The 20,801-nt window shown below is 39.6% G+C and overlaps 1 protein-coding gene across 3 annotated transcripts in view; it reads left to right on the forward strand.

Moving 5' to 3' along the window:
- GOSR1 (golgi SNAP receptor complex member 1) overlaps positions 1 to 17,429 on the forward strand; it is a 31,029-nt gene extending 13,600 nt beyond the window's left edge. For 2 of the 3 annotated variants that reach the window (XM_084493297.1, XM_084493298.1), the window contains exons 7-9: positions 5,596 to 5,625; positions 14,203 to 14,285; positions 15,574 to 17,429. In XM_084493297.1, the coding sequence (XP_084349423.1) occupies positions 5,596 to 5,625; positions 14,203 to 14,285; positions 15,574 to 15,698 (238 nt within the window). In that variant the 3' untranslated portion in view covers positions 15,699 to 17,429. Of the gene's footprint in view, positions 1 to 5,595; positions 5,626 to 14,202; positions 14,329 to 15,460 lie in introns of all 3 variants that reach the window. The other variant, XM_084493299.1, reaches the window with a different exon arrangement.
- Positions 17,430 to 20,801: the final 3,372 nt, after the last annotated feature.

The raw sequence follows: 20,801 nt of genomic DNA on the forward strand, positions 1-20,801 counted from the left end.
TTTAACTTTGGGTGAACTGTACACTGCAGATTATCGAGAAGCCTCTTAGTTCCTTATAGATTTGCTTTAAAGGAAGAAGTATTGCTGTTACTCACCCTCCTGGGAAGCTCAAACATCAGGCACTCTCCCCAGGAGTCTCTCTTGTGTGCCAAAGAGCTTTCTTGGCTAACTCCTCTTTTTGCAGAAACATTTATTTGCTCTGTTGATAGTTCACAGACAAGTCCACGGAGCTCAGTGGAGATGCAGACCATTTGGATATCCAGGAGAAACAACCTGTGTGTGCGTGAAGGTGAATCCCTGGGTTCAAGCAACTCCACCCCAGAAGGAGGGATTCCCTTGATTTTTTGCCTGCATCCCTTAAATCGTTCTTTAAACAGAGTTAGAAAAAATAATCTTCTTATTAGCTGCGGTCCATGCGTAGACATGATTGCAGGTGTTAGCTGCAGAGAAGGTGTGTGTTGACTTAAGTTCCAATTCAAAAGGCTTTTCTTGCTGTAATTGATGAGCTGTTGAGGTATTTACTTGGTGGTGTAGCTAGGAGTCCAGCTTTAATGATTTTTTTTTTTATCAGCCCCTAGTTTATTTTCCTGGAAATCCTTTGTCCTGTGAAAAGCCTGCTTCTAACCTCTTGCACGTTGTTTGCTCGTGTACAAGGTGTATGTGAGGCATCTGGAAGGAAATTCAACACCGAATTATGTTGGTTAACTTCTGCCTAGAGCAATGGATTATGTTGCAGTGCCTTTTGTTGTAGATCTAACAAATTGCTTGTATTGATTAAAAGCAATGTGGTGATGTGCTATTGTGCTTTTTTTCTTTTCCAATCTTGCAGCTACTCCTTTTTCTTCTTGAAAGTGACTGCTGAGCATCACGCTGCCCAGTACAATGATCTGCAGAAATAAGCTTGCTTATATGCTTAAAGCTTGTAAGTGTGATGCTGTTAACAATTTGTTCCTTTGGGGCAAATCTATACATTGACTCAGGCTTGTGCTGGTTTTTGTTTGATTGTTGTAGACTCTTATTTCATTTGGCTTCTGCAACAGATAGTTTGAAAACATCGCATCTCTGTAGCATCCGGATCTGTGCCCTAATTAACGTACAAAGGGAACCTGCAGGAGATGGCAGCTTGTGTAGGTACTTGAACTTTTCTCTCGCTGCTTTCAGAAGGGTTTTTGTACACCAGCTGTTCATCCCAAACAACACCCAGTTTACATCAGGTCTTCATTTTTTGGCCAATCTGCTCTTCTCGTTCTAGAAATGTAAGATGCCTACTTTGTAGGCAGACGTGTTCTTCCTCTCTGCTGTTGTATGCTGCGCGCTCCTGGCAGGTGCTTCCTCTGCTCTTTACTAAAAACACGGCAGTGAATTTTGTGTTGTTTACATGGTCCTCTACTATAAATTGTTCTCTCTTTGGGTGTTGCATATTTTAAGGTTTTTTGTCTCATCATGCTCTTGTGTTGGATGCCAGACAATGAGTAGGCTTCTGCAACAATTTTTGTCTTCATTAGCAGCTGTGGGAGGCTGTCCGAACGAGCTAAGCAGATCCAGCGGAATTTACTATCTTGGACACTAAAGTGAAGCAAGCTTGATATAAAGCTTATCAAATCTGGAATATCTTGTTCATTATCACAGGAAAAAAATATATTCTAAAATTGTAAAGAGCTTGATGATCCTTTGAATGTGTTCAGTGATGCAGAATCTTGATGGCAAGCAAAAACATGAGTTGGAGCTGTTTTTTTGTGTGTGTATGCCCAGTGCTTCACTTGTGAGATAGGAATGGTTATGGTGGAAATAACCAACTGTACAAGTCCGATTTGCTTCATCATAGGCTGTGTATTTGTGTTAGAGTATCAAGTACGTTCTGTGATATTTGCATTCCTTAAAGCTCCACGCTGCCTGCTGATCCAGGACTGTGAAAATAAAAAAGATTTAGTGCAAGCAGCTTGAGCGAGCTAAGGCTATTGATTAATCTTGCAGTGAGATACTCTTTGCTGTAATGTTGGTCCTGAAATTCATTGCCCTTAATTTTATCTGAAGGGATTGAAGTGCATTGTGCAATGAGTGGTGTGCGAGGAGCCGTAGAGCTGTATTTTATTTCTCTGACAAGTTCGCGTACTAGATGTCCACTAGGAAGTCAGCTGTAAGATCTGTGGGTGTGGGAGAAGCCCAGTCCTCACCGAAGTAATCATCTGAATTATTCAATTGTAACTACTGCAGTGGGGGTAAGAAAAAAAAGGAAATGAAATGCTTTCTTTATTTTCAAAAGCTCAGTGTAATGGACACATTTGTCTATCCTAGAAGCATGTTTTACTTAATTTTTCCTCTGGATTAATTTAACTGTCTGCATACTTAAATGATGAACTGCACAATCTTCTCTGAAGATAACCGTTGCACCGAGGCCTGGTTATTCTGTATGTGTGATGGCTGCTGTTGGATCTGTGCCACTGATTGTAGCAGGTGATTACCTCAGCATCCTCGAGCATTCCCTTCATACAGTATCTTTAAATGACTTCGTCCAAGTGCCATCTGCCTCGACCGGTGAAAACACATAGCTTATTGAAACATGTGGCAGCTCACATTAATATTGCCCAGAACAACTGCTTGCTGGCTTGGAGGTTCATAAGGTAATGTCCACAGGAACGTTATTTATAACAACTATTTGTGTGAAATGGGATATTAGTATGTAGAGATCCACAAACTTCCTCTGTACTCATCTCACCTGGGTGCTGCTTTGGTGCTGTATGGTCTCTATGGCTCCTGGTCTTCTTGAAACCTGCTGTTGTTTTCTGTAACTGGGAGCTGTAAGTGTTGAATCAAGTGCCTGCTCCTCTCTGGATATCACTGTAAGTGGGCACTTGCCAAGAGATTTGAAAGACTGCGATGCTGTGTGAGTGCACGTTACTGCCTGTAGAAGAACATCTGACTTCCTGAAAAAGCTGAGTTTAAGCAGAAGCACTAAGTTTAACAGAAGTCTAAAAGATTGTGATGCACAGATTTTTACTCAAAGATGTTGTTCCTGCTCACGATGTCTTTACCAAAATTTCAAGGAGCAAAATACCTCTTAATCTCTTGGCAGCTGAGGAGCAGGAAAATGCATAGATGGTGGCCTTGTCATTTTTTCCAGGAGTTTGTATCCCTGCTGGAGGCCTGCAAGCGGAGCCTTTTTTGGGGCGTACTCTCAGGGCCTTCAAAAGATGACGTAGGAAGAACATAATGAAAGATGTGCTTAGTAAATCTCTGTCCTTAGCAGCTATTTATTTAAGTGGAATATGTAAGTGAGCTGAATCTGCTCTTACCTGTGTAGCAGTCATTCTGAAGAAAATTCACATGCTGTGCTCATCCTTCTAAGTGGTTGGTGTGACTGCCACGTAAGTGGAGAGTCATCAATATTGTGACTCAAGTACCAGTTAAATGTCTTGTGTCGGCATTCGCATCTAATCTGTTTGTTGGTATTGAGATGTTTGTTGGTATAAGATGTTTGTACATCTTATTAACTGCTACCTGTCGTCATCTTACAGATGGCCACATTTAAGTCTTTATTTTTATACAAAAAATATTTTTTTATATTAAACAAAATAATGTATTATGATTGAATCTGAAGCTTTTAAATACTTTTTGGATTTACTTCTTTGATTAAGTAATAAGCCTGCCTAACTGCTGCTTTATTTAAGATAAATAGCAGTGTCTCTCCTGAAAACTGAACGGCCTAATTTTTGTGCTCTGAAACCCTTGGAGAACATCCTGGTTCACGTAAGGTCTGTGATTGTGTTCAGCTTCCCTGTCGCCTTCAGTTCATCAACATGAAAGTGTGGCAGTTTCATCAGTTAAATGGACAAAATTGCTGCTGCAAAGTTTTGTTCCACAGAATTTGAATGTGCACATGATAATTCCTTTTGTTATTAATATGTTTTAAAAAAAAAAAAAAAAAAAAAATGGTGCGTTCTTGTGCAACATTCTTGCTTTCCAGTCTGTGTTTGGGTGGCTTTGTAGCTTATTGTGCACTGGCCACATAATACACCAGTTTGTTAAGAGATGGTATGTGTGTACAGAAATAACATTCTCAGTTTAATTGTGCATCTGAGATTGAGCAATTACAGAAACCTTTAAGGCGTTGCTTTTCTGTTCTGCTTGACCTGGGAGCAGCATCAGATCCCATGAGACTTGCAGCTGGTTGTGTTCGTTCTGTACGCGTGCCTCTGGCGTTTCAGTTCTCTGTACTTGTAGCAATACATACCACACAGTGAGTGAAAACGGTTTTACTTCATTAAACTGATTAACTTGCAGCTGATTTGACTCTTCGGAGCCTGACTTCGTTTTGGGAGCAGAACGATGTGCTCCAGTTTGTGTTTTTGGTGTTCGCTGCCCCAGTTGAGTCCCTCTCAACTCAAACTTGGGCAAAATATTTTTACCGCCGTGTGCTGTCTCCAAATTTCAAGCCGTGGACTATTCAGAAATAGCAACTTGGGAGCTGTCACTTCTTCCGCAGACAACCAGGGATGTTCCATCAGCATCTCTCCCCTGAGCAGGTTCCACACACACCCCCTGCGCAGCTTGCTGCTCCGCCGTGGGTCTCCAGGCTGCTGAGTGTGATGGAAGCTTGCAGGTCGTGCTGCTGCTCCTGAGACCTCCTCTTCACAAGCTGGCAAAGCACTTGGGACACAGAGGATGGAGGAGGAAGATGGTTGTGCCCTTTGTCGTGCCCCCTTAACCTTACTTTGGCAGCAATAATTCCCATTTTAATACTGGAAGCAATATGCAGTACTATATCAAACTTGCTTCCCTCAGGTTGATTTCCCCTTAAGCTGCAAAGAGTAGCGAGTCCAGAAAAATTGCTCGTCTTCTGAGGATCCTGTTCATCATCTTAATCTTGCACGCCTGTTTTTAACGGTGGGGTCTCTGCAGTGCTGTATTTCAGCTCTTTTTCCCGGTGGTGCTGCACAGACCATCAGTGTGTGGCAGCAGTGGGAAGGGGCACGTGTAAGCGAGGTCTTTCTCTTACACACGATGTGGATTCTGTTTCCTGTAAGCATCACTTAGTTCTCATCCAGCTGGTATTACTATAGAAAAAGCTTGTCTTGCTAACCACCCTGAAATGATACTTGGTAAACTAGCTCTGAGGCCGCGTTTTGAGATGTTATTACCTGGAACCAAGCTTCAGCTTTTATTTATAGTTACTTCTTTTGAGGGGGTGGGAAGGAACAACTGGGATTAGAGACCAAAAATAGGAGGTACTTCCTTCTCTAATACTCCTTTCTAAACTGTCCTGGGTATCTTGAACGTGTTGGGCTCAGTTAACATTAATCAACCATGAATTAAGGAATTAATTCCACCTTTCTGTCTGCAGGGTAGTTCATGTTCTCCTGAGCATCTGCTCTTGCATACAGTCGGTGCTGCGGTAGGGGACACTGTGCATCTTCTCCAGAGACTCTCATTGCGTATATCCACCACATCTGTGTTGTAGGGAAAAGTGACAGAGTCCTGAAATACTCTAAGGGCAAATTTGTTAAGGATTGTGTCATGGAGATCATTGATGTAATGGTCAAAAATACTTCTGTGCTCATTCCTTTTTTTAACTTTTTTTTTCTTTTTGGCTTTCAGCTCAGATCGGCTGATAGAAGAAACAATAAGGTAGGAATGAATTCACTAATTTTCATTATTTTCTATACAATCAGTGTTTACACTGAACCGTGTCCAAAGATATCAGTCATTTTATTTATACAATAACTGTATTGTTTGTAACTCGTACGCAGTACTGCAATGAAATGGGGTTTTATTTCTGCTATTCAGTATTGACATAATCATATTGCCAAAATATTTTATTCGTCCTAATTCAGAAAATTTAGGTTTATGTTCGAAAGTGAATAGCTTCTTTAAAAACAATGGGAGTGACTGAGCAAAGGAAATCTTGGGTTGAGCTATCAATATCAAGGTCTATTCCAATAGTGGAGCTGTTTCTTCTCATAGTGGCAGTCTTCTGCAGCATGACTTCCTGTAATCCTTTGACATGTTCAGCTTCCTAATATGCAGCTGATATTGGTAAGAGCTTTTACCTTACAGGCTTGAACGATTATTACTGTTGTATAGTTACTTATCTTTTGTTTTTTTTTGCACTGTTTGAATACTGGAGTGCTGCCTTCTCTAACTGATTTAGAAATTTTAGAACCATAGCATTATAAATTACTTCTATCATCTGTGCCCTTCCTGGTCTTCCATTGAACTCTGGGATTTTGAAAACCAATAATTCAGAGTGCCGACTTAATGGTTTTAAGTTTTAGATTATTGCTTTAAAAAAAAAGAGGAAGAAAGAAAGCAAGATATGGTTTCAGATAATGCATGTACTGGCAGAAGTGATGAAGATGAGTAATTAGAGGTGCAGCAAGGCTCTGTGTCCATTAAGGTCTGGCTAGCTTAAGTACCTCCAGTGGGCTCAGTATAATTAACATGGTGGAAGAATGTGTTAAACCACTACATTAATGTGCTATGATGAACCAGAAGTGGTCAGCACAATAATGTCTGAAAATGTGGATGCGATGTCTCCACAGCCTCGTATTTGCCAAACTTAGCCCAGTTATTGTGAGTCTTTGTTTTATTTGGGTTCCAGTCTTTCCCTGATTAAAGATCCTCTCCTTTATTGCTGTGCTTGTAGCCCTACTTTTCCATCTTGTAAAAACACTCACTATTTATTGAATCTCTTCCTTGCTGCCACTCCAGTAACGAAGGCATTAAAAGGCCTGTGATGACTTTCTGAGCTTTCTGTCCTGCAAAATGACTCGTACATGTAGCGTTTGAGCTCTTTGCCTAGCCTCATGATGACCTGTCCCCTGAGAAGCTCGGCTGGGAGCTCCTTGCTGCCATTAAAGCATTCCTCTCGTTAGTAGATGAACTTTGGTTTTAGGAGGCTGGATTTCAGCACTCCTTCTTGCATCGCGTGTTGTCTGTTGTAAGTGAACTTGTTGTGGCTGTTGCCCAAAATGTTCTACGCTTATTTTTGTAGAAGAAGAGTTTGTTTGGTAACTACATCACACAGGAGATGTACTTTCATGTTATATTATTTTAGTTAAATTCCGTCTCTGTTGAAGCCAGGGTGATTTTTTAAAATTTTACTCTCCATCCCCAGTAATTGCAAGTACTCAGCTGTGATGTTAATTGATGGTAAACCCTGCTGCATTTTAAGTGAATTCACCGGATAGAAATTTATTCGATGTCTGATTATCAATTGCTTTATCTGTTGTAAACCAACAAAACGATGGGACTGTGGAGGGGAAGCTGTTTGAATTCCTTGAGTAAAGTGAGACATCATTAGCTCATTCTGGCGACTAATGCTGTCTTGTCTTCAAGAGCTACATCTGCTATAGTTCATTACTCATATTATTTGGGTGTAATTCAGGAAGTTATGAGATCACTTTGCATTTTTTTAGGAGTTGTTGTTAAGCAGCACTCTAAACACTGGAAAGCATTTTTCAGTGAGTGCAGTGGCTTTTGCTGGTAAGCTGCATGCTGGTGACCCCATTGGCAGCGACCCCACAGAGAACCCTAACTGTGAAACTCCTGCTCTGCCTTTCTGCATAGAACAGAACTGAAGAAGTGCAGATCCAGACTTTCCTGTGTATGGCTCCTCCACGGGACCAAACATACTTGCAAGAGAATTTAGGGGTACCTCAGCTGAAATTATTAAGTGACAAGTAGGGCTGTCATTCAGATGTTTTGTTAGTGCTAAAATTAAAATCAATTTTTAAATGAATTGTGTGACACAGGTTCTTACTGCAGCATATTTCTTTCCAGAAAGGAGTGGGATGTGATAGTTTGTACTGCAGTTCTTTTGGAACAGTGATCACTTGTCTTGGGCATATTTAAATATAAGCATAGATTTTGCTTAATTTGTTTGGTGTTCTCAGGTTTTCATTTTCAAACATTATCACTTTCTCAGAATAGCAAATGATTTATTTCTTGTTTTCCAACAACTTGTATTTTTAGGTTGGTTCGCTTTGAAAATTTGTTATAGTTTTGCCCGTGTAGTGTGGTCGGTTCTTTTGGTTTTATAATAATCAGCCTGACTGAGGCTGATTTGTCAGATTTATATATTAACAGATTGGACTACTACGCTTCCACTTAGAAGCTGGACCAAACCCATAGATTAAATAAAGAAAAAATATCTTCATGTATACTAGGGTATTCCTTTGGGTAATAATTAGGATTTAATAAAAGGGAGAAATTCAATTGCATTAAATCCTGCCTTTACAGAATGGGAAGGTATGAATTAGTTTTTGAGACTTAGCTGTTTTCAGAAGAGCCTTCCAGAGTCTGGGCAAAGTCACATGCTTTTCTGGAGAGATGTTCCTTTTGTTTTCATTTTAGCCTTCATCAAAAGATGAAATAAGCTTTAAAGTAATTTGAAAGATTATGCGTGTGTGTATATATATGAATATATATATATATATATACGTATACACAGAGAATAAGCAATCTAGTCAGAATTGTTATCAATTTAAAAGTAGAGCTTGCATTTCTATGCATAGTCACAGAGTCCATTCCCTTAGTCACAGATGTTGTCATGAATTTAAATGAGCAAGTATGATTCATGGAGTACAAAATGAAGCAGAAGTTCCCGTAACACATAAATTATTTGATTTTTGAAAACACGTCTTGTTCCTTTGGAGTTTTGTTTTAGTTCTGAACCAATATATATTTGACTGAGCTGCCTCAACGGATGAAACAAGGAGTTGACTTTTGGTACATTTTGCTTGATAACATGCTGTGTAGATATGGCTGCTACGTGGGGTAAAAATACCCAACAGATTGAACATTTGTCTAGGTAAAAACATTTGGCTTCCAAGTCAAGCAGCTTTAAAAGTGTAGCTTGCATGTTAGACTAGTTTGAATTCGGTAATGGCTGGAAATGTTTATTACTGTGTACTTTTTCATGCTAGTGAAAACTGCAGGCTTTTTGAAGACAAATTTGGTTGCTCACATACCTACAGCACTACTGAACATTCAAGGACAAACTAGAAATGTAAGTGAAATTTTGGGGAAAGACTGCTACTAGTGAAGAAATTTGAGATACCCCTTGCTAATTCATGGAAGAGATGGATGGCTCTTTGTGGTTGTGACCCCAGGCTTACCCAGAAGAGATTCCTCCAGCACGGCAGCAGTCATTAATGCTGTATTTGAGCAGCGCTTTAGTATTAAATTTAGAGGGCAGAATACCATCTGGTTTTAGGAACTTGGTTTACACCCATCTCTGGTAGTTCAAGCCAGTGCCGCGCTGAGAATAGTTCATGCTATTTCCAAGTGAATTGTTAAGTCAGGGTCATCTTGGAATCACCTGACACTGATGCAGATGGTCTGAATTTATACACAGACTGTTTTTGGATCAGAGGAGAGAAACTGAAATATGGGAAGAAGAGAAATTTGGCATTTCTTTCTTGTTTGAGACCTGTCTATGCATTATAAACACTCTTGTGCATGTAGATAAGCTGCAGGTGTGCCTTGTCACACTGTTCACAACAGTGAACTAGTGGAAAAAAGTTGTCTGTTTCCACCCTTAGATATAAATTAAATCAGCTGAATAAACTGAAACAGAAAGCTCGAGATGTACAATAAAAAATGATTTTCTTTGTCTTCCATATTACATTTGTAAATGGAGATTAACGTTGGACGTGCTGTCATGAATACAGGGCACGGGGTTATGTTTTAAGTAGTTGGGTTACAATTGGAGTTTTTAATTTTCTGCAATGTTTCCAGTCTTGTGACATGGACTAGCAGAAATGTATTGTGACTGGTAATCATCAGTTAAGAAGAAATAAGGAACCAAACAAAGGAGCTTGGGAAAATTGGAGGATCAGAATCCATTATCACTTTCCAGGAATGTCTCAACAAGGGATCATCATTATGTTGAAAAAAAGTGTGCCTTTAAACCTTATTTCAGTGTACTGCTGAATAATTTAGTATAGTTGGATCTTCCACAGGTAGGAAAGAGATAATAGATTCCAGTAAGAAGGATATAATCTGTTGTCGTAAATGTGAAATAGAAGTTTCAAACAAAATAAAATTATTGTTCTAGGAATAACTTGTTACTGTGTCAAGCAACTAAAAGGGACAGATACTGGGAAGGGAAAATGATTAATTTTTTTATTTAAAAAAAAAAGCATTTGTCAGTAAACAAATGGTAACAGTGAGTTAATGAGCATGTGTTAGGGATGGGAAGGGAAGTGAAACTGTTTATTGAAGGATATGAGGAAGCCTAAATACTCGAGACTGTACAGAGACCGGTTGGGGGACTAGCTCTGAAGAGTCATGTGTTTTCCTCTTGGTAGTGCTTAAATTTAATAGCCTCAGGTTCACAAATACAAAGGCTTAGTAGGTAAACCAGTTAATGTTCCGAGTAATCAAATTATACATGCAGAACGGTGCTTTCTACTTGAATTTTGATTTCTGAATGGCAGCTAGCATCCAGTCAACCTCTTGTTTGTGGACATCACAATGACCATATGACAGTAAAACTTAAAAATGGCAATCGTTACTTTTTTTTCTCTTCAAAGCACATCAGTAAAACTATCCTGTTGTGCTAACATATTCAGAATCCTGAGAGGGGGAAAAAAAAAAGGTTCCAACCTTGTCATCCATAAACTTAAACGGTTCTGTCGTGCCTTTTTATAAGAAATGGACAGTTTCACTCATCAGACACTAAAGCTTGAACCCTGTATTCCATCATAATCTGCTAGAACCATTTCCAAAGGCATGCTGGAGGTGTCTCAGGAACACTTTATATCCTGGCAGTCACCTCGTATTTTCACTTCTGTAAATTAATGGATGCCTTAATGAGTCTTTGGATGCATCTTACGAAAACACGTGGCTTAATTCAGGAGTGCATTGAGAGATGATGTATTAAAATTTCATTTGGACAAGTATCAAGCCAGCGTGGAGGCATAAGATAAGAAGCTGCAGGTTACTGAGCAAGCTTTCCTGTGTACAGCGATGAAGTCTTTTATTCCAGCTCAGTGCCTAATAATTCCAAATTCACTGAGTGCTTTTCTCAATAACAAACCCAATGTTTTTGTGAGTTTGTTTTTTACTTTAGGAAGCTAAACGACCCGTATGCTGAGTTGTAAATATGTAATCTGTCAAATGCTGTATCTTCTCACATAGGATGCAGTTTGGTATATTTACTGTTCTAATTTTGTAGCCCCTTTTTTCAGCCCTAGATCGTGACTGCTTTTCTGTATTGATCTACAGCTGTTATTCTTTGTTGAGAATCTCTGTTGGCACCTTCTCTGACTTGCTGTTCGTTAAACTCTCATGCACTGTTGGTAGAGGCAGTGAGCAATGCTGTTTTTTATTCCTCCTGTTACCTAATTTTCACTTTCTCTTCTTGTAATTCTGTCCTAAAAAGGACAAACTTTGTCCTAAAAAGGTCTCCTGTGTAATCAAATCGGTTGCATTCATGGGTCAGGTGAGTTGGGGTATCCCCAACACCAAGCACATGCAACTTGCCGTGTGTCACTACTTACATGGTTTAAGAGGAGAAGCTTTGCAGGCTTTTTTCGGTTCTTTTTGCACAAGTGAAGGGCCGTGGTTAGCTGATTGTGGCAAGCTCCAGCTGAACACCAAGGAGGCAGCTGCAAGCCCTGTTGCTTCCAGTTAGCCCTGAGCTCCATTTTCACTTTCTGTTGATTCAGCACTTCAGAAGTATGAAGCAAAAAATGCAAAAATACAAAATGCTGCAGGTTTTTATTAGTTGTGCACAGAAGCTTCCATTTTGTTGTGTTTTTTTTTTTTTTTTTTTTTTTTAATGAATCTAAAACCTCAAAACACTATTAACATGTTAAATCTGTTCTCCTAGAGATGCTGATTCGAAATGTTAACTTTTTGCCTGCATGTTTTCAAACTGTTTATTCTCTTTATGAATGATAAGCTCCCAGATCCTTCTGTAGGTTCAAGTTCACCTGAATGCTAATGTAACCTTAAAATAATTGATCAATCTGCCTTGTCAATGCATCTCACTCTGTTCACAAGGCCTTGCAGTGCAGACTTTTGGGGAGAATCTTTTTATGTTTGCCTGGCACACGATATGAAGGCTGACAGTAGTATGTCAGGGGCAGCTTGTGATGGAGCGGGCGGATTGAATGGAAAGGAGCCCAAATGAGCTTGCAGCTCCAGAAATCCTTTAGGGCTCATTGATCTGGGCTCTTTCCTTAAGATGTCTGTGAATTGTGATGCTGACTTCCTGCTACAGGTTTGAAGGGACAATTGTTAGGCTTGGCTCTGCTGGGTTTTGCCAGCTATTTTTACGTTGTTGGCTGTAGTGTCCTAGTAGAAAAGCCAGTGCTATGTCAGGTGGTCCAAAGCTGCTCATTTCGGAAATTTGTTCAGAGAGAAACCTGCAATGAAATGCATCAAGTGGTCTTCATTACAAAAATGGGAGGAATGCCAATACTATGTTGAATAAGTGCAGAAATAGTCTGCGTGCATGCCTCTTCCTACCAGATTTACCTGGGAAGGTGCACCAAGGTGGGCGAGGGTGCTTTGCTACCTCACATACCAAAATGCCACGTCAGCTGAAGTATATTAGTACTAGTATCTGAACAAATGGTGTTTCATCATTTTAACTGATTTTTGTACCATGCTTGGGTACAGAAACCAACTGTGAGCAAGCATAAAATGCTCTTGAAGGTTGGATATGTGTATTTGGTAAACGATGCGTTCTCCTATCCATTTATTTTCCTGGGAGATGACAGCTTTAGTTCCCTTTCCTCACAGTTCTCTCTGTGGTGGTGTCGTTCCACTTTACTTTGTTCTCCCAGAACCCTTTCCCTCCATATTTAAGGCTTAGAAACTTCTCCAAACACTTCTTTTAATCATTGTTATTCATGTAAGTATAGTCAGTAGCAATATAGGTGTCATTTTTTGAGTTTTTATCCGGCAATGTTGTATTTATGCCCTACTTTGTTTCTCTCTGAACTGCTGCCAGCTGAGGAGAGCAGTATTTCTCCTGCTGTTCCTTCTTAAGCACTGCATCTCCAGAACCTAACCTTTTATATATTGTTTCTCTTTATGTGAATGAGGGTGTTTGTCAAGGCAAAGCTACTGCATTCAGAGTAGCTATGTGAAATACTACCTGGGGCTATATAGTAATAGCATACCCTTCCGATTTTCATTGCATAGCTGTTGGTTTTATGGGCTGAAGAGAAATGTTTTAAAAAAAAAAAAAAAAGCCAGCTGACTATTTGTTTAAAATGCTCATGTAAATATGTTATTTAGATAAAATAGAGCACAGTTTGAAATGGGAAACTTTATTTTATATTCACCTGTGTTGTGTTCTTTTATTTGGATAAAGTACGTACAACTGGACTGTGTATTATTAAAGAAGCGGAGTGTGAAAAATGGTATTCCCATGTATGACATTCTTAATTAGGGCCAAAGTTCAAAAATGTGTTTTATCTGTGCTATGAAAGAAGTATCGTTTGATATGATTTCATTATACACCAGCTTTGTTAACTCCAGCTTGTGGAAAACAGTGAAGTTGGGCGTGCTGGGACATGAATACAGGAGAATCCAGGCTTTGCCCTCTTACCTGGAGAGAGGACAGGATTAATCCTGAGTCAAACGAAGTAAACCCCAACACTTCATTGTGTTCAAAGGTCTTCAAAGACCCAGTGACTGTGTTCAGAAGCCTTTTGTGTAAAGCTCCCTGAGCTGTGTTCTCAAACTGCCCTTCTATCTCCTCTCAACCAGCACATTCCCTTTGTAAATAGATTTTTAATAGTGAAGCAGCTCTTATTTGTGTAATACTTCTATAGTAATTTTATCTTGATGGTAGAAAAGAATGTTAATATGCCCTCTGGAGTGAAAGTAAGCCTGGTGCTTTTCTGATAAAACAAAATTCTGAACTTAAACCTTAGGCTGGAAGATTACCGTTCGGTGTGCTTGTAATGGAACATCCCTTTTGTTGGGGGCTGGGGAGGAGATGTCCCAAAAGCCTGCCTCTTTCAAGAAATCAGTGTTTTCAGTTGTTAATGGCTTATACGAAAAAAAGAGAAATCATTTAAGTGTAAAAGATAGAGATTAATAGAAAAAATGTTGTTTCATTCATATTGCTTCACCTCATTCATTGTTCTCTAAAGGAGTGCTCCCTGCTCGCTTTCCTGTTGTTGTAGCTGGAGATTATTCTTAGCACCAGCGACTTGATCCACTCTTTTCTTTCTCCAGCATCGCCATGGCAACTAAAGAAAATATGACTTCGCAGAGAGGGATGTTGAAGTCAATACAAAGCAAGATGAATACCTTGGCTAGTATCCTTTCTTAAAAAATTGTACTGCCGGAGCACAAGAAGAGGTATAGTAACATTTTTTTCAGCACATCATTTAGGGATCAAAATGCTTTGCAATGCTAAAGGCTGTATAGCCCACAGTGGTCTTGGCACTAGTGACAAATAGGCTTTTTTCCCCAGTGTCACTTTCTTAATCTAAGTGAAGTATCTTAATGATGAATGCGGTGAACAAGTTGGTTTTGCTTAACTTTGAACACTGTATATAGATCAGTATCTTTAATTTTCACATAGAGATCTGCAACAGCATTTAATGGCCTTCCCTGCTGTACATCTTCTTAAAAGTGTAATACCTTGCTTTTTTTGCTTTCAAGATCGTCCAGAGCTAAAGCTTGGCATAGATTGCTGCTTGTTATGGTTTACAGGCGAGTACTCATGGCCTGACAGTCTTGCAGACATCAAGATTTTGGTTCCTTGGTTTCTCTCCATACTTGGTGCTTGTGGCTAAAAGTATGTGCCGGGTTGTCAAGTCATGCACTGTTGTCGTTCTCCCCCTTACTCCTTCCTCTCTGTCATAAGGGCCCAAGCAGCATTAGTGTCATCTGATTAGACAGATTACATCCTGAAGAGATGTATCTTGGTGAGCCATAAATTTCATTACAGTTTTTAGCAATTGGCAAGAACAACAACAAAAAAAAATTCAATAAGCTTTGGCCTTAAAGGATTCTTGGTTCCAAAGACATGAAACTCTGAAACTGATTATCTTGCTCGCTGTTGTATTTTTGTACATTAAAAGATAGATTTGCATTATTATGATTTCACAGTAGGAGGAGTTTTTTGTTCTATACAGGGAATAGTGCATATTCATGTAACGTGCATGCTTTTCTCTGTCAAATGCCTTTGGTTGTTCCCTTTACCAGTAACTGTTAAGTTTCTTTTTTTTAACTTTCATTAAATATCACAGATGTTATATATAGTTGCTCTATTTTTTTCATTCTCATTCAAGTGTTATTAAAAGTAGCTAAGCCTCACATTCAGGGTTATATCAAGCACTGGTAATTTAGGTGATCAAATACTAAATTCTTTGTAAATGTGAACTCTGAGCTGCTCTGTCACCTCTCGTCTGATTAGTAGTAGTACAGTTTAAATCCTGCTAACTGTCTGTAAGTTTTTGTTTTTAATTGCATTTGCTTTCTCCAGCTTGGGAGTAGTTCTGCATTTCTTGCAATGTTGCCGACTTCCACATGCAGAATTTGGGGCTTGTTAATAAAAACACCGGCTTTTAATATGACCTTGACTCAGCTTCCCTAAAGATCGGTTTCCAGCAGTGAACAGCCTGATTCAAAGGATCAACCTTCGGAAACGACGAGATTCTTTCATCTTGGGTGGCGTCATTGGTATCTGTACCATCCTACTGCTGCTCTATGCTTTTCATTGATGGATGTGCCCTCGTGGACTCTGCTAAACTCATCACCACCATCCCTCCCCCCCCCAGTCAAAGAAAAGTGAGTGGGGGAAGAGACAGACTTGGAACAGCCTGCTCTTTGTGGCTGGGAGTATCAGCATGATGTCTAAAGTTTAGGATGGTAAACTGTGACACTGGTTTTGGGTTGAAGCTGCAGTGTTTCTCCTTCCCTGCCATGCATCTTCCTTTGGTTAAATTAGATGGTCTTATTTTTTTTTTTTCTCTTTAATTGCCTTTTTCACTGCAAGGTAAGTAAACATGGGACTCTTAACAAAACCAGTAGAACAGCTGCTGTGCTCAGTGGTGCTGGAGGTCTGTTGTTGGCTGGTAGGTGGAGAAAGTGTTAGGCTTTCATGGGGTGGAAGCTGCAGGAAGCCTGCTGCCCCACTAGGCCAAGCACAGTACTGAACACTTTTGCCCTATGAGAAGAATATTGCAGCTTTAAGCCATCGGGTTGCTCTACTACTAAATACATGTTCTGTAATTCTTTTTAACTCATGGCTGAGATACTAGTTATTTCTGCGTTATTTGTGCTGTGAAAACTGTGCTTCACGCAAATTCCTCAAAGAAAAAAAGGATTGTTCAGTTCACTTTTTGCACAGAATATGAATAAACCACCCTCTGAGGAACATTTAGTTTTTTTTTTCTTTTTGTGGCTTTAAAGGGACTAAAAAGTCCCCTTTTGTAAAAAGGGAGCACAGTGTCCTAGCAGCTGTTTACCATAGTGTTCAGTCATCTGAAACGTGACCAAGCGTGAGTTCACCTGAAAGCAGTCTTTTGGGTGCAAATACTTGGATTCTGGATGACATCATAAAGGTCTTTATAAAGACATGATTGAAAAGCCTATATTGTAATTTACATAAAGTTATTCTAATAGCATTAATATTTTTACACTGTAAGTAAGATGTAATCTAAACTGTCAATTGGAAATTAAAATTATGATGGTTATAGCTGAGGCAAATGTATCTAAGTGCAAAAGTTTGGGACATGCCTCCTCATAGTAAAGAGCTGAATGTATGAATGGTGAAGCAAGTTTCATTTACCATTATCTGGGGGGAAGTTTTTGTTTCTTGTCCAGACATGGAACATGAACCCTGTTGTGTTTGTGTCAATAAACAAAACCGATGTCAGGAATGGCTTTGATATTACAGATTCACAAGTTACGGATTTCTTCTGCTCTCTCAACGTCTCTTTTTCCATCTGTCGTATCATAACCCACTAAATTGAAACTGAGGCACTGGAATCTCTTTCTAAGAACTTGATTAACTCTTTTCGCAGTGAATTTACAGTGCTTCTAACTGGTTTCATATATGCCATTACCCACAAATGCCAGGTAGTCTCCGGGTTCTCTTCTGGAATGGAGTCTAGTGGGACAGTCGCAATATTTTTACTGCTTTTTATAGTGTCTGTGAAGTACCTGTCGGAGGGAATAGAGACTTGTGCCTGTCTAGTGTGCAAAACCACACTGTTGCGCCTAAAATGTTTGTATGGATTTGAAGGCTTATTTGCAGAATAGTAACTTTGTGCTAAAAAGTCTACGGGGACTTCTAATCAGCCATCTTGTCATTTGGGATTCAAAAGCGTTTGGAATGGATACATGTAAGATGGTGGGGCTCGTATTTTAAATAAAGGGTGATTTATTTGGATGATCTGGGAATGTTCCTGGTTTGAAATAAAATGTTCATTAAAAGGGTTTATGGAAAACCTTGATGGGTAAAGGAAGTTTATTAATGAATCTGTGTGTTGGGAGATCAAACCTCATTTCCCCTGATGCTTTTTCTTTGATTCCAGCCCCACAGGATCCTGATTAGCAGTTGTCCTGTTTAGGATTTGTAGGATTTGATCACTATATAGTTGGCAGTATAAGATCTGCAGTATCGTAAATAAATTCATTTACTTAATCTTAAAATCAGTCTTTTTTACTGGACTTAATTGATTATTTGGTGCATATATTTAATCTTATTGTGTGATAAAGCTGCTATGGAAAATGTGTAGATTATAATAAATATGTAAACATGATTGATTTTTCATGTCATGAAGATGTTATGGAAGAACCGATATATTTTAGTACAAAATAATAGAAATATGCTGAATTATCTCTGATAAAGCTTTACTGGAAGTGGTTTCAGTATTTACAACCCCTCTATGGTTTTTATTTATGTTGGTTTTGCATTGGAAAATACATTTAATTAATCTTGTAATCTCCCTTTCATTATCTTCTCCTCTAGCTATGTGAGCGGGCATTTTGCATTGCTCTCTGAAGTGATGTGCTTGCACATAGCCAAAGGGGAAAGACTTGTTAATTCTCCTGAATAATTCTCCTGAATGTCTCTGATAACATGAACCTGTAGGTGGGACAAGGGACTGTTAAAAGGAAAATGGGGTTGTACATTTAATCTCAAATTCCAAAATACAGGTTTGTGCGTCTCCTATTGCTAGATATGTTCTCTAAGTTTTTTCTTCAGTATAGTTCCTCTTGCTCTAAGGAAGAAAAAGTCCTTAAAGAATTCTCATTTCTGCAATTCCTGGCAAAGCTGCAATTTTGAAACTCATCCAAGCAGAATTGTGCTGAGAAAATTGTTAGTAAGCCATAGAAATGAAGTGAGTAAATCCACATTTCTGCAGGGCACGTAGTTTCCTTCTCCTTTTTAAAGTTCTTCTTTATTCTTGCCAGTACACAAACACCAACTTTAAACCTGTCCACCAACCCCTTGGGTAAGCGTTAGAACACAAGAGATCCTTTTGATCCCCCAAATGGACACAAATATTTTTAGGCTTTTTTTTTTTTTTTTTTTTTGTATGTGTTTCTCTGATCTTTGTGCTCCAGTTGCTTGAGCACAGGGGGCATGGGGACAGCACCAGGTGGTGCACGTTCAAGTGGTGAGCATTTGGGTGGCCACAACCCAGAGCACAGCTGAAGCTTATCCTTGCCTCTCGCTGGAGGGTGTGCAAGCAAGGCTGGAGGCAGGGCTTCGCCAGCCCAGAAGGGACCTGGGACCAAGCAATGCGGTGCTTCTCCTAGGATGAGTTTGCCCTTCCTTGGGGAGGCACATTTTTCTAAATCAATTCTGAGTTCATCAGCTTTTGGATATCACGGTGTGCTGTAGTGTGATGAATCCAGGAGGAATTTAATCAACTAGACTTTTTTGTTTGTAGCTTTACAAGCAATTTCTTTTGGAAAGCCTTAAGATCACTGTGAGAAGAAAGAGTTGTTTCTCACTGGGTGTCAAAAATGAATGAGCGAAAGTAGGAGTTTTGTTAGGTGATGTGAAAGTTTCAGATAAGTTTGTCAACTGCTTGTCCTCAAGGGCTGTGCTCTCGGAGGAACTGTGTTCCTGAAGCTCCCCCCAAACTGCTACGCAGGGAGTGGAGGCTGGTCCACCACTTCTGGTTGTGAGACTCAATCAGGATTGTTTTAGTTCCCTAAACCTAGCAGCTTGTTTCCCAAGATCACTTAATGCATGATCTTTTCTTACGTTTTTTTTGTTTTGTTTTGTTTTCCCAAAACTTTTACCTCTCCTTCTTTTTTCAAATAACAGCTATATCACTCTTGAAGGAAGAAATAGTTCTTAAACTCCTAATAACGGTACTAGATTTTGCAGTCCTTCAGAGCAGGGATCCTATTTAGCAATGTAAAAAGAGTCTACAATGAAAAACACAGTGAGACAAAACTGAGCTATATTCCAGGTGAAATCCTCTTGGTGCCCATATCTGATGTGCTGACTGGATATTTGAAACCAGTGTGATGCTTTCAGCCCTGAATATATAAGCGGTTGTTGGTCTGTCTGCTACAGAGTGAGGAAAGAAGTTGAAATCAACACTCAAGATAACAAAACCCACACACGACTTTCTCACAAAACATCCCAATGCAGACTTTTGTAAATTAGTTTGATTACACTTTCTGATTTCTTTCTTCTTTTCATGTAGCTACTTGAAACTTGTTTTATTGTATCTGTAATTATTTTTTCACCTATTGTGCATTCTCTGTATATATTTAAAAAGCTTTGATATGTAATTTAATAATAAATTAGAATTCTAAGCAAGGTGCTTGGTTCTTTCCCCTTGATGATCTTTACCTACTCGACCTTCTGTGAAGATGCAGAGAAGATCTGATAACTCATCTCTCCAGTTTGGGATTGTCAATCAATGTACACGAGTTTGTTCTCTAATTTTGTGCTAAATATCAGATGTGTAGGAGCATTCCCTGCCCCAGGTACTCAGTTTGGTGGAACCCGTTCCTCCTATCTGTGTGTTCTTGGAGCCCCCTTCTCACCTTCTGTTTCAGGCATCCACTTTGGAAGGGTTTGAATGTAGTAAGATGATGTTGTTTTGTAGTGCTTTGGCAGAAAGAAACAAGGATGGTTTTCTTTAAAAATAAGCTTTTAGAAGTTTTCTGTATATCCATAGTATGTGACATCAATTCCCAAATGCACACCAAAACTGACATTGTTGTAAAGGTGTTGGGGTGTTCGCCATCTCCTTTTTTAATACATTTCTCTGGGCCTTGATACCTTTTCCCCTTTCTCTAGTCACAACACAAATCCCAAAGTAAGGCAGTACTTTGAACACAGACCAAGCAGTTGTAAGAACTCACAACGAAGTTGTGTTGCAGTGTGCAATTACCCAGCACTGCTGCGCTCCGGACAGCCTCCATCCCTGTGTGTTCAAACCAGGCGGTGCCGTGCCCAAAGAACTGGAAGGGGTTCCTCTACTCATCAGTATCTGGTGTTTCTGTAACTGGTTGCTGCGTTTTGCAATGTCATTCAGATTTATTTTCTCAAACGAGAAAGTCTGGGTGGTGGTGTGATACCTGCCCATCTGCGTAAGAGCCGGAGCGAGGAGAGGTCCTTAGCTTTCTGTCAGCACTGTTGTGCTGTGCCTGTGATGCTGCTTTAAAGAGAAATTTCTGTGTCCTTAATGTGCCTCCTAAATATTCAGGAATGACCATATCCTTTCCCAAGGGAAGGTTTAGGCTGGATGTTTCAAGCCGGAGAGCTAACTTCAGAAACTGCTTTGCAAACGGAGAGGCGGCTCTGCCTCCCGACAGCGGTCAGCGCAGTTCATTCCTCCAGCAAC

This window comes from Aythya ferina (assembly GCF_964211825.1).
Source record: "Aythya ferina genome assembly, chromosome: 19".
Lineage (NCBI taxonomy): Eukaryota > Metazoa > Chordata > Aves > Anseriformes > Anatidae > Aythya > Aythya ferina.